At 52.7% G+C, this 12,574-nt stretch overlaps 1 protein-coding gene across 1 annotated transcript in view; it reads left to right on the forward strand.

The window, feature by feature from the left end:
* The first annotated feature begins 412 nt into the window (after window positions 1–412).
* The window catches only part of FSIP2 (fibrous sheath interacting protein 2), a 50,593-nt gene continuing 38,431 nt past the window's right edge, over window positions 413–12,574 (forward strand). Inside the window, exons 1-6 of the mRNA XM_070423239.1 lie at window positions 413–493; window positions 1,767–1,880; window positions 2,414–2,553; window positions 3,505–3,646; window positions 4,850–4,960; window positions 7,242–7,368. Coding sequence (XP_070279340.1) covers window positions 413–493; window positions 1,767–1,880; window positions 2,414–2,553; window positions 3,505–3,646; window positions 4,850–4,960; window positions 7,242–7,368 — 715 coding nt within the window. The remainder of the gene's footprint in view (window positions 494–1,766; window positions 1,881–2,413; window positions 2,554–3,504; window positions 3,647–4,849; window positions 4,961–7,241; window positions 7,369–12,574) is intronic.

The raw sequence follows: 12,574 nt of genomic DNA on the forward strand, positions 1-12,574 counted from the left end.
CAGGCCTCTAGCCTTGGAACAGGCAGTACAATCACTCCTGGGGTGTTTTGTTTTGTTTTGTTTTCTGGACTCATAGCTCTTTGGAGGCCAGGAGAAACTAGCCAGCTATGCACCAGCAAAGATATATATGTCGTGATTCAGGGTTTGGTTGGACTGTTGGTTTGGTGTTGGTTTCAGAGAGAAAGGATATTTCGACTGTGGGACCCTTAGACCAGGCTCTGGAACTGACCAATTTCCCCAACTCTGGGAGCTCAGGCCTCAAGCTAGAGGGGGCCAACCCCTGAGGGTTCTGCCCGTCAGGGCCCCCACATTCTGACTTGGAACTCTGCCACAGTGAGGTCTTGGAGACGGGGGTCCTGCCACTCCTGGTCCCATCGGGACAAGGGAAGGGAAGGCGAAGGGCCGGGCGACGATGGAGCTGTACTTCTGCTCCTGCTCCAAGGCAGCCAGGGCTACCTCCACCAAGACGGCTGCCAGCAGCCTGTCTGACGAGGTGAGGGCAGGGCCAGGGCCCTGGTCTTTGGTGGACAGGGCAGGGAGAACCCCCCACAGGCCCCACGTGGTAACCGGGCACTTGGGGCGCCCTGGGGGGCTCAGCGTCAGCTGCCACTGGCTGGTGGGGGACCCCAGGTCCTCCGTGCTGTCTGCAGGGGGGGCCCTTCAACCCTGGCCGTGTGGCTCTTCACTTCCTTTGTTTACAGCCAGGGTAGGCAGGCCTCACCCAAGGAAATACAGCCCAACAATACAGTGTTGTTCACTCAGAATGTGTTAACCAACCAGCTCTCTCACTGTGTTCTTACTGCAAAACGAAAAATAAAAAGAAACCCAAAAAGTCTGGGAGACGTTAGCTATGCATCGTCCCCTTGATTGTGGTGATGGATCAGGGGCGCTTGCCCATGGCCGGTCCCGTCATAGGGATTATACACGTTACTTGCAAGCAGGTCTTAAATGCCTACTGCACCTCAAGAAAGCAGGTGGACCGTAAGAGACACCGTCCTAACCTGATGACGTGAATCTAAGAACATCCACAGCCTGGATCTTCCTCGTGAAGGAAGCCTGGCTCTTTGCTGAGGAATCAGGAACAGGGTAGTGACTCCCACTTCCAGCTCTCCTCCCGGGCGTCGGCCGAGCCTTTGCAGGAAGCCAAAATCTAACAGACAGAGACACAGGAAAGCAAGGAGGAAACCTTTTACAGAGAGGACAGTTGTTTCAACAAAAACTTCCATGGAATCTAAAAGAAATTATTAAAATTTGTAAATGAGTATGGCAAAGTTCAAGAATAAAAGGTTAAAATAGCAAAATCAGATCAGTCCTATTTTAACAACGGTGTTTAATTGCCATTATCATACACAAAATGTAAAACGCCCGGGGGGAGGGGGGGGATCTAGCAGAAGATGCTCGCTCTCTCTGCGACGTAAACTGTGAGTCATTAATGACAGAAAATAATGAAGACGTAACTATATGGAAGGGAAAAGGCAGACATGGGGGTCCATGTAAGAAAGTGGAGCAGCCCTTGTTTCTGACAAAGAGGCCAAAGCAATTACGTTTCATCTGCCTGGTGTTGGTTTCAAAAGAAATGATATTTTAACTCTCGGCCTCTCAGACCAGGCCTAGGACTGATTTCCCCAACTCTGGGTGCTCAAGCCTCAAGCCAGAGGGGCCAGGCCGCTCAGGGCTCTGCCCTCTGGGGCCCCCACATTCTGACTCGGAACTCTGCAACAGTGGGGTCTTGGAGACGGGGCCCTGGCCATTTCAGGTCCCATCAGGACCAGGGACTAGGAGGGGAGGTGCCAGCTACGATGGAGCTGTACCTCAACTTCTGCTCCAAGAAGGCCAAGGCCGACTCTATCAAGGCGGCCACCAATAGCCTGGGGGAGGAGGTGAGGGGCTAGGCCAGGTTCTGGTCTTTGGTGGGCGGGGCAGGGAGAGCCCCCACAGGCCCCACTGGTAACCAGTGCCCTGGTGGGGCTCGGCGTTAGTGTGAGCGGCGGGCGAGGCCCCAGGTCCCCTGGCTGCCCTTGGACCCTGACTGTGAGCCTCCTGGCTTCTTTGGCGACAGTAGGAGCAGGGAGGTCTCACCCCCGGAAATAGAGCCTAAAGGAAAGGCGAACACTCCCCAACTGGCCCTGACAGGGAGGCCCCGAGCCCTCTCCCCAGGCATCGAGCGGCTGGAAAGGGATGATCTTTGTCTTCCCTTCTCAGGGAGAAACGGTTCCTTTGGTTCAGTTTCCCGCGTCTGTAATGGATGCAAAATACACTGATGGAGTTCAACAGAATGAGCTCTTTAGGAAGTACAGGGGGGTTACTGAATAGAAAAAGGCGTATCAATGGGACGTCCTATTTCTGGTAAGCTTTACACTGTACACGCACAGAGATAAGCGTCTGTGCACGGCGCACGCTTTTATTTTAATAGAAAATGCTTACAAGGCAAGTCAATCGACTACAAGACAACAACCAGCTACCTGGACGCCCTGAAGTTACCCAGTTCCAAAACTGGATGCTCATGGACCCGGTCCCATCTTTCAGGGACCAGGAGCGACTCATACGGCACAGGTAGGGCTGGAGGGGCTGCCTGTGTGTGTGTGTGTGTGTGTGTGTGTGCGCGCACCGTGCACACCAATAAGCTGGGGAAATACTAGAAAGAACTGGAGTCGGGCCTGTGTTAACGCAGTCGACATGATTTAACGCCACTACTGCCCTCGGTACAGAGAGGCAGGGAGACCCAGCGGCACAGACATCGGGAACGTGGATGCCCAGGGAAGGAAGCGCAATTCCCACCAGAAGCGCTAGGGCTTCTGGGAATCCGAGAGGTCGTCCACGCTGAGGGCAGGAGAGACTGGGACTCAGAGCCCTGGCTGCAGCCGGAGGAAGGGCCTCTTCACACACTGAGCCGCTAGCAGCAGCTTTTTATGGCTCATCTTTAAGGGCCGACGGCACAAACCTGAAGAAGTCAGTGCAAAGTCAAAGATGGAGGTGGATTAAACTGTCCTTAACGCTGACGTAGAGGTGCATAAAGGAGACGGTGTGAGCGCTCAGGTCTTACCTCCTCGCGGCCCAGCCCGTAGCTTAGGAAGTGGAAGGGCTTTATCCTGTGTGGGTTCCTCCCTCCTCCCCCTCCTCCTCCATGCAGTGAGGGGTTGGGCGGCACAGCCTGACTTCCATGTCCGCTGGATTTATTTTGTGGTGGTTCTGTAAGCATATGACATACCTGAGACCGGACTCCAGGTGTTCGAGGCTTTGTAAGACCCTGGGAACCTGGAATACAACTTTTTCTTAGGAAACACTGATCTTTTTTCCTCTGTTTGAAATCAAGTTCTCGGTTATTTCAGTCTTCTTTGCAAACACAGACCCTCAGAGCGGCTGAGTTGGGAATAACACGGTGCCCCATGGTTTCACGGGGTCTGCTCCCCCTCTAACCGTGGTCCTGTCCGCAGCAGACACTGGTGCCCACTGGAAGGGGGTGGGGGCATGGAGGGGAGCCGCTCACCCGCGCCTGCGCTGCAGGTACCTGGACATGATCAACCGGGAGCTGGAGTACCGGGAGCGCCTGGCGGAGGAGCAGCGCCGGCTCTGGATGGACCGGGAGGAGCGGCGGCACTGGGACCACATGCGCAGGAAACTGGGGCTGCGCAGGAAGATCGAGGAGGTGAGACGCGGGTGTGGGGTTTCGTTCACAAGTGACTTAGCTGTCAGCCTCCTGACGCCATGCCAGGCCTGGGTCCCATGCCCACACGCAACCTCTCCTGGCTCCCCCAGGCAGCGGCTGCACCCACTGGGAGCTCACATTTCGGCTCCACGGGCCTCCACAGGCCTGTCCACCCCGAGAGCCATGACTGTGAACGTCACAGACATCATTTATTCCTATGTAGGACAGAGGCCTGGTGCATGGGTGGGGGCAGGCTGGTTTGCCCTGAAGGGTGTCCCGTATCAGGGTGGGGGTCCCGCTGGGGTGTCTGGCCAGCCTGGGTGAGGGGCTGATGGCTGTTTGCAGGCTAGTCACACCCCCTTCAGGGTGGGGGTCCCCACTGGGGTGCCTGGCCAGTCTGGGTGAGGGACTGAGCACCGTTTTCAGGCTGGCCAAGCCGCCCTGGCGACGGAAGCTCCCAGCCTCTCCTTTTTTAATTTTTATTCTGGGATTTATTTACCTTCTATAATTGAAACTTTGTAGCCTTGAGAGGAGCTCAGAGCTGGCCAGGGTGGGCGGGAGGGAAGCTTGGCTTCCTCCATCATTGGGGTAACCAAGCCTCCTGCTCGCTCCAGCTCCATGGCTGCCGTCCGCCATCTTGGTTGGGTTAATTTGCATATAGCCGCTCTGATTGGCTGGTGGGCGTGGCTTAAGCCATAGCAAAGGTAAGGTCAATTTGCATGTTTGTCTTTTATTAGTGTAGATTATTATTGTAAGTATTAGAGATTTTTTTAAATATATTTTTATTGACTTCAGAGAGGAAGGGAGGGAGAGAGATGGCACATCAATGATGAGAGAGAATCATGGGTCGGCTGCCTCGTGCACGCCCCACACTGGGGATGAAGGCCACAACCCGGGCATATGCCCTGACGGGGAATCGAACCCTGACCTCCTGGTTCCTAAGTCAACACTCAACTGGCCAGACAACTAGACACTAAATGGTCTGGAGACCTCAATGTGAGGAGGGAGCTTTGGGGGGGAAATGCCAACTTCTCCGCCTGCCTTCCCACCGGGGCCGGAGGAAGGAGCCCCCTTTGGGGCCAGTGCCCACGCTCACTGCCCGGGGCCTGCTTTTGGGGCCCTGACTTGGTCGCATCTGCCGGGTGGTGGCGGACCAGAGACAAAGGCTGGGAGTGCACACTAACAGCAACTCTGTGCCTCCAGGAATGGAAGACAAAGGAGATGCTGCTGCTCACGAGAATCGTAGAAGACGTGAAGCGAGAAGCGCGAATAGAGGAGCAGCGGCGGCGGAACCGGGAGGAGAGCGACAGGAAGGTAGACGTGGCCTCCCCTCTGCCACATCAGGGTACAGGCCAGGGATAGTGTGGGCTCCCCTCTGCGGGGTACAGGCAGGGGCTAGTGTGGGCTCCCCTCTGCGGGGTTCCGGGGGGAGGGGGCTAGTGTGGCCTCTCCTCTGCGGGGTTCCGGGGGGGGCTAGTGTGGCCTCCCCTCTGCGGGGTTCCGGGGGGGGGGGGCTAGTGTGGCCTCCCTCTGCAGGGTACAGGTGGGGGCTAGTGTGGCCTCCCCTCTGTGGGGTACAGGTGGGGGCTAGTGTGGCCTCCCCTCTGCAGGGTACAGGTGGGGGCTAGTGTGGCCTCCCCTCTGTGGGGTACAGGTGGGGGCTAGTGTGGCCTCCCCTCTGTGGGGTACAGGTGGGGGCTAGTGTGGCCTCCCCTCTGCGGGGTACAGGTGGGGGCTAGTGTGGCCTCCCCTCTGTGGGGTACAGGTGGGGGCTAGTGTGGCCTCCCCTCTGCGGGGTACAGGTGGGGGCTAGTGTGGCCTCCCTCTGTGGGGTACAGGTGGGGGCTAGCGTGGCCTCCCCTCTGTGGGGTACAGGTGGGGGCTAGTGTGGCCTCCCCTCTGCAGGGTACAGGTGGGGGCTAGTGTGGCCTCCCCTCTGCGGGGTACAGGTGGGGGCTAGTGTGGCCTCCCTCTGAGGGGTACAGGAAGGTAGCTGTGGCCTCCCTCTGCGGGGTACAGGTGGGGACTAGTGTGGGCTCCCCTCTGCGGGGTACAGGTGGGGGCTAGTGTGGCCTCCCCTCTGCGGGGTACAGGTGGGGGCTAGTGTGGCCTCCCCTCTGCAGGGTACAGGTGGGGGCTAGTGTGGCCTCCCCTCTGCGGGGTTCCGGGGGGGGCTAGTGTGGCCTCCCCTCTGTGGGGTACAGGTGGAGGCTAGTGTGGGCTCTGAGGGACATGTGCGCTGCAGTGTGTCGCCCCGAATGGGGTCGGCGGCAGCTCCGAGCGATGAACACGGTTCCCACCTTGGCCACACTGGGTTCTGACTACAGTACAGAAAGCACCGCCCAGGGTTTGACGGTCCCACACCATGAGCCACACTTGGAATTCCTACAGGAAACCAGTGATGGGACTGATTTTTTCTTAGAATCAAAATTTCTTGGGGAAAGTTCTCCATTTCACCCATCAGTTAATTTCAGAGTAAATGCTTTTAATTTTAAATCAGATATAATATTTTAAGATTTTGCGTCTCAATCTGTTTTAAAAAAGAGAGAGCGAAAGGATTGGCAATTCCGGCACCACGCCATGAACTACGGGCACACGCCCTCCCAGAGGCACGCCTCGTGCACGGTATTTCTGCGAGCGTCTGGGATTGATTTATTTCCTTGTCTTATGGCTCCTTGTTCCCTGCTGCTTTGTATGCTTAGCTGCCTTTGAGCGGATGCTCGATACCATGAACTTGCCTTTTGGGGTGCTGAATCTTTTTCTTATAAATACTATTCATTGTTGTTGTTTTTCTTGGATGGAGATGATTTATTTAGAAACCCTTTGATCGGTGTGGTCTTGCTTTTTAAAATGTGTCAGATGGAGCCAGACCGTGTCTAACCCGGGACTAGTTACCCGCCCCCACCCCCCCCCCCCGCCACCCCCCCCCCCCCACCCGCTTCCCCACCCAACGCACGGGGAGTGCAAGTTCCCAGAGTGGCTGCGGGGCAGGCGGGGCAGGCGGGGCAGGCGGGGCAGGCGGGGCAGGCGGCCCGGAGCCCGGTGCTCCTGGCCCTTTGGGACGGTCCTGGCTGTGGTCCAGGCCGCTGGCCACATGCAGGTGCTGCTCCGCTCTCTGCTAGGGAACCACCTGAGGAGGGCGGGGGGCTTGCTCTGGGCAGCTACCTCCTTTCTGGCACCTCCAGGGCCACTCCTAGCTTGGAGGTTCACAAAAGGAAGTCGCATGTCAGGGTTCTATCATGTTTCCCTCGGGCCGGCCTGAGTGACGGTGGGTGAGTCCCTCGAAAACCCACCCGCCCATGGAAGGTGATTAAAACGCCCTCAGCTTCCCGGGGCGCTAGGCAGTCAGAGCCCCTTCCGACCGGACTCGGGACCAGGTCCCCGAACTCCTGCGGGGAGTGAACTGTGTGTGCCAGTCGCGTCTGAGCACAAGTGGAAGCGCACCCGGCTCCCCGCCCGGCGGCGCCCCAACAACCTGACCGGCCACCCGCCAGGATGAAGCTCGTGTCCCAGGTGCCCTCGAACCGTTCGTGTGTGTTCTGCGCTTCTCCATGGCCAGGTGATGCTAACCAATGCATTTTCTTTAACGTTTCAGAAACAAGTTCTTTTAGAGAAGAAAATGGCTTATCACTTACAAAAAATGCAACAAAATGGCCTCAGAAGAGAAGACACGGGGAAGAATACACCAGACTACAGGGGACAGGAGGGCGCGTGCTCTGAATGTAAGCGCTCGCGGTGAGGTGCCGCTGTGGAGAGCATGCTGCTGTGTGTGTGGATGGAAACGCTCCTGTAAAACGGGGCTTGCTCTCCTTGCTCTGTACCAGGCGCAGCTCTAGACGCTCCCCTATTCCGTTCAAGGTGAAGAGTAGACATGTGTGCAAAAACACACCAAAATAACCTTACAGCGTGGTTCAGTAGACAGGGCTGCCTACGCTGCAATTCTAACCAATTTCTCTAGACGGAAAGTCCTGTCTTCTTTGCTGCTACAGTGGTTCTCAACCTTCCTAATGCTGCGACCCTTTCATACAGTTCCTCATGTTGTGGTGACCCCCAACCATAACATTATTTCCGTTGCTACTTCATCACTGTAATGTTGCTACTGTTATGAATCGTAATGTAAATATCTGATATGCAGGATGGTCTTAGGCGACCCCTGTGAAAGGGTCGTTCGACCGCCAAAGGGGTCGCGACCCACAAGTTGAGAACCGCTGCTAACACCTAAAAAAGTTGCGTGAAAGATAAAGGCCAGGATATGCCAACCGAGTTTTCTGTGATGTCGCCAGCCAGAAAGAACAGCAGTCAGTACCGGAGACAGAGCAAGGGAAGGAGGAGGGCTGCGGACTGAGAGCGGGAAGGGGAGTGAGGGAATGGGAGGGGAAAAGGACATGGAGAAAGTTTAAGGCAGGAACATCAGGCCACGACTTGGCCAGGCCCGATCTCTACTGGATTCCTTTCATAGATAACGTTATAAAACTACTGGGGACTTTATCACGTCAATTTAATTCATAACATGAATATTTCATGGCCAGAACACAAAGATGTAGACTCGTTTTAATGATCTGTGACCCTGTAGTATCGGGAACACACGGTCACTCCCCATGCAGCCATCAGCACAGCATCCCAGCCAGCCAGCCTCTGCCCGCTGGTCCTGTGTCCAGGTGAGAGCCTACCTGTGTCACCCCCGTAAGCCCCTAACTGTCTCCACCGGCTCTCCACGTAACCCACTTCAAACCCATTTTTAAACGACGACCTACCGATGCTTTCAGCTCTCCCGATTGTTTCTGTTCCCGGCCCCACAACTGAAGGAGCCCAGGGCCTCTCACTGGAGCTCTGCCTTCGTAGGCAGCCGGTCCTCTCATTGATCGCCGTCTAGAGTCCTCACCAAGTCTGACGTTCTACTGTATTTCCTGTGTCTCCTTGAAGGCAGCTGTGATCTAGTCGCTAACATGTCCAGGCTCTTGAGCCAGATGCGAGAGTCCACGCCCCGCTTTACGGCGTCCCTCCCAGGCAAATAGCTGGAAGGTCACTTCACTCCTGAGCCTCACTGCCGTCCTTTGGTGACAGCGCACACTCGTGTTTAAACGTTCTGGCCACAGTAAGCACTCAAGTCAGTTCACTATCCAATCAAGTGAGATGAAAGGCCGCTCCTAAAACACACATCACCTCCCGTATTTCCAGGCCTCCCCTCCCGAGTCTCCTCAGCCTGGTCTGCACGCTCACTGACCAGCTCTCCAAGCCCGGCTGTGAAGTCAGCTCCAGAAAGCTGTCCTCAACAGACCCAGCTGGCGCGTCCCTCTCCTTGGAGGCCCTGTAGTACCCTGGGTCATTCTTTTTCCTTTTTGATGCATTCAAGCCACATTGTTATTTTATTTTTTAATTCATCCTAGAAAGAGGAAGGGAGGGAGAGAGGGAGGGAGGAGGGAGAGAGAAGGAGGGAGGGAGTAAGGGAAAGAGAAACATCGATGTAAGAAAGATCAATCGGGTGCTTCCCGTACAATGCCCGACTGGGAATCGAACCCACAACCTGGGCATGTGCCCTGACCTGGAACCCAGCCCACCATCTTTTGGTGCACAGAACGATGGTCCAACCCACCAAGCCACACGAGCCAGGGCTGCTTTGTGCCATCCTTGACCCACGTGTTACAGACTCCCAGCCACCTTCACCAGCCCCCACATTGCAACCTCGGTGTTTCTCGGGCACCTAGCACTCTATGCATGTATGTACGTATAGACTACATGCATGTTTGCTGAATGAGCTAATTCAATCGATTCAGCTCATTGGGATAATGACAGCAATGACCCACTTCAGAAATCACTTCAGTAACTATACATATTCCTTCCTCATCAACTGGGAACTGTCTCACTTAGTAGGAAAAGGAGTTTCAAGTGGGCATTTTAAACCCTTGTTACCTCAAATCCCCCTTTTGTGAAGAAGTAGGTTAGAGGTGAATGTATGCTCTGGAGGCAACATGTTTCTCAGATGACATGAAAGCATAGCTCGGGAGTGATGTCGTCCCCCCCAAGCACACGGCTCCAGGGGCACAGAGAGGGCAGGAAGGGCCCATTGAGGGGATCTGCTCTGGTGGGGACGGATGGCTCTGCTGTCATCTCTCTAATGAACCCCCTGAGCGCACTGTGAGGACCCCCCCACCCCCCCCCACCCCCCACCCCCCTCACCCCCGCCTTGCATGGTGAGGGCCGGGAGCTAGTAGCATCTCCTCCGTCACAAACAAGGGGTAAGTATGGATGTGGCTGCCTATGCCGGGCTGTGGGCCCGTCTCAGGACTGCAGTGGCCAGGCTGGTGCGCTCCCCACAGAGAGGAAACTGCACTGTCTACTCGAGCTGGGGTGGCCTCTCCTCTCGGCCAGAAGAAAACACTGGCTCTCATTTATTTATTTTTTATTAAACTAAAAAAAATAATTCATGCAGATCTCCCTCCCCCCACTCCTGCCTCTGGCAACCACCAACCTGTTCTCTGTATCTATAAACTTGGCTTATTTACTTACTTTTAGATTGCACACAGAAGAGAGATGATCTGATATTTGCCTTTCTCTGTCTGTCTTATCTTACATAGCGTAATGCCCTCAAGGTCCATCCATGTGGTTGCAAGTAGCAAGATTTCATTCTTTTTTATGGCTAAATAATAGTCCATATTTTATATATATATCACATTTTCTTTTTGATTATATATATGTGTGCATATGTGTGTGTATACATATATATGTGTGTATATGTGTGTATACATATATGTGTATATGTGTATACATGTATGTGTATATGTGTGTATACATATATGTGTGTATACATACATATGTGTGTATATGTGTATACATATATGTGTGTATGTGTGTATACATATATATGTGTGTATAGATATATATGTGTGTGTATGTGTGTGTATACATGTGTATATGTGTATATGTGTGTAACACATATATGTGTATATGTGTGTATACATATATATGTGTGTATATGTGTGTGTATACATATATATGTGTGTATGTGTGTGTGTGTATATACATATATATGTGTATATGTGTGTGTGTGTGTGTGTATACACGCACACACACATATTATTGTTGAAATTATTATAGATGTTTCCCATTTGCTCCACCAGCCCGGTACCCACCCTCCAGGTCTTCATCACCCTATTGTCTGGGTCCATGAGCTCTGTCCCTCGTTTGACCAGAAGGAATACTCTTTCAAGACCTGTCGTCTGTCTTCCATTCCACATCTCCCCAGCTCCTCATTGTCTCCCCACTGGCCCACTGGAAATTAGCATAGAATTTAATTCCTCGGGCCTAGAAAAGGGGGTCTATCTCGGGTAATTCTGTCATCACCATTATTAAAAATAAGTGTTTTCTTACATTTCTTTAAGCTTATATTCCAATGAGGAAAAAGAAGGCTTCTGAAGACATAAAGACAATTTACACGGTTGGCGACCAAAAACCAAATAAAGGAGGCTATGGTAATTGATTAGTGAGATAAGAAATACTAAAGGTAATTTGGGAAAAGGCTGGCTTTAGATGCCCCTTTTGCTTCAATGCAGATACATACTCTATTCTCTGTTGTCCAATGACTGGTTGAGAGGGTTTCTTACCAGAATTTGATCTCTAACTACTGATTTAGTGTTTCAAACTTAACACGATAGCATCATTTTAGAAAAATTCAGTGAAGGTTCAGCGCCATTAAACAAATGGTACAGGAAACCTAACAAATTGCAAAGTAATTTTATAATACTCAAAACGATTTTAGGAAACTCTGAAGTGAGTCATAAATTAAGTACGTGAACTGCAAAGCCACCGTGAAGTTATTTATCTCATACCGTACTATGTCACGTGTCTGTCAGAGCTCACCCGAACCCAGCAGGCAGCCTCAACATCCTCCAAATCAGCGGTGGCCAACCTTTGGGACTTCACGGACCACCAGTTGGCGACCACTGCTCCAAATGTTACACGATCAAAAGTACAAGACTGTTCAAAATGGAACATTGATCTCCTCCCACAATTAAATTTCCGGGGGAAAGTAACATGTGACAGTTAAATCCCTGTGTGCTTATCAGTTAGCATCTAAAGAATAAAATCCAAACTCTTTCCTCCCTGAGCCTGTAATTCGATGAGTCTCATCAGGATTCAGAAACCTGGGAAGAGACAGGGCGGCCTTGGGGGCAGCTGAGTGTCACTCAGAACCACTGAGGTCGAGGTCATACATCTTGAAGCTCCATGGATCCCACTTTTATTTTTTTTAAATATATTTTTAATTGATTTCAGAGAGGAAGGAAGAGAGGGAGAGAGAGAGAAAGAAACATCAACGATGAGAGAGAATCATTGATGGGCTACCTCCTGCACACCCCCTCCTGGGGATTGAGCCTGCAACCCTGCGCCCTTGACCTGAATCAAATCTGGGACCCTTCAGTCCACAAGTAGATGCTCTATCCACTGAGCCAAACCAGCTAGGGCAGATCCCACTTTTAAATTCCAAAGACTTTTGCATAAAACACCAAAGGGGTCTTACAACGCACACAATGCTGACACCACTGGCCCCACGTCTACTAAAATGTAGAGCTTGAACCTAAATTCTCAATGTCTAAAGCAATTATCTCACCCACGGTGATCTTCTCAAACTCAGGGATTTAATGCAGCCCAGGCTGGTCTTACTGATATTTATAAAAACAAACTCAGTGGTATTGAATGAAAAGATGCTAGATGGAAAATCTTGTTTTCAGCCTCACCAGGCTGCCAGTCTAGCTGGGACAACTGTCAGGGGATCAGACCTATAAATTTAAGTCTAGTTGGGAGGCATTTTCCACGAAAAGATGAATTCTGAAAGTGCAGTGGTACCTATCGGGCACGGGGTGGGGGTTGATCTATCTAAGTCTCTGCTCTAAGAAGTGTGGCATGGGAGCCATTCTTTTTTTTTAAAATATA

Source organism: Myotis yumanensis, unplaced genomic scaffold, assembly GCF_028538775.1.
Source record: "Myotis yumanensis isolate MYYU_CA2020_CCGP unplaced genomic scaffold, mMyoYum1.0.hap1 SCAF_8, whole genome shotgun sequence".
Lineage (NCBI taxonomy): Eukaryota > Metazoa > Chordata > Mammalia > Chiroptera > Vespertilionidae > Myotis > Myotis yumanensis.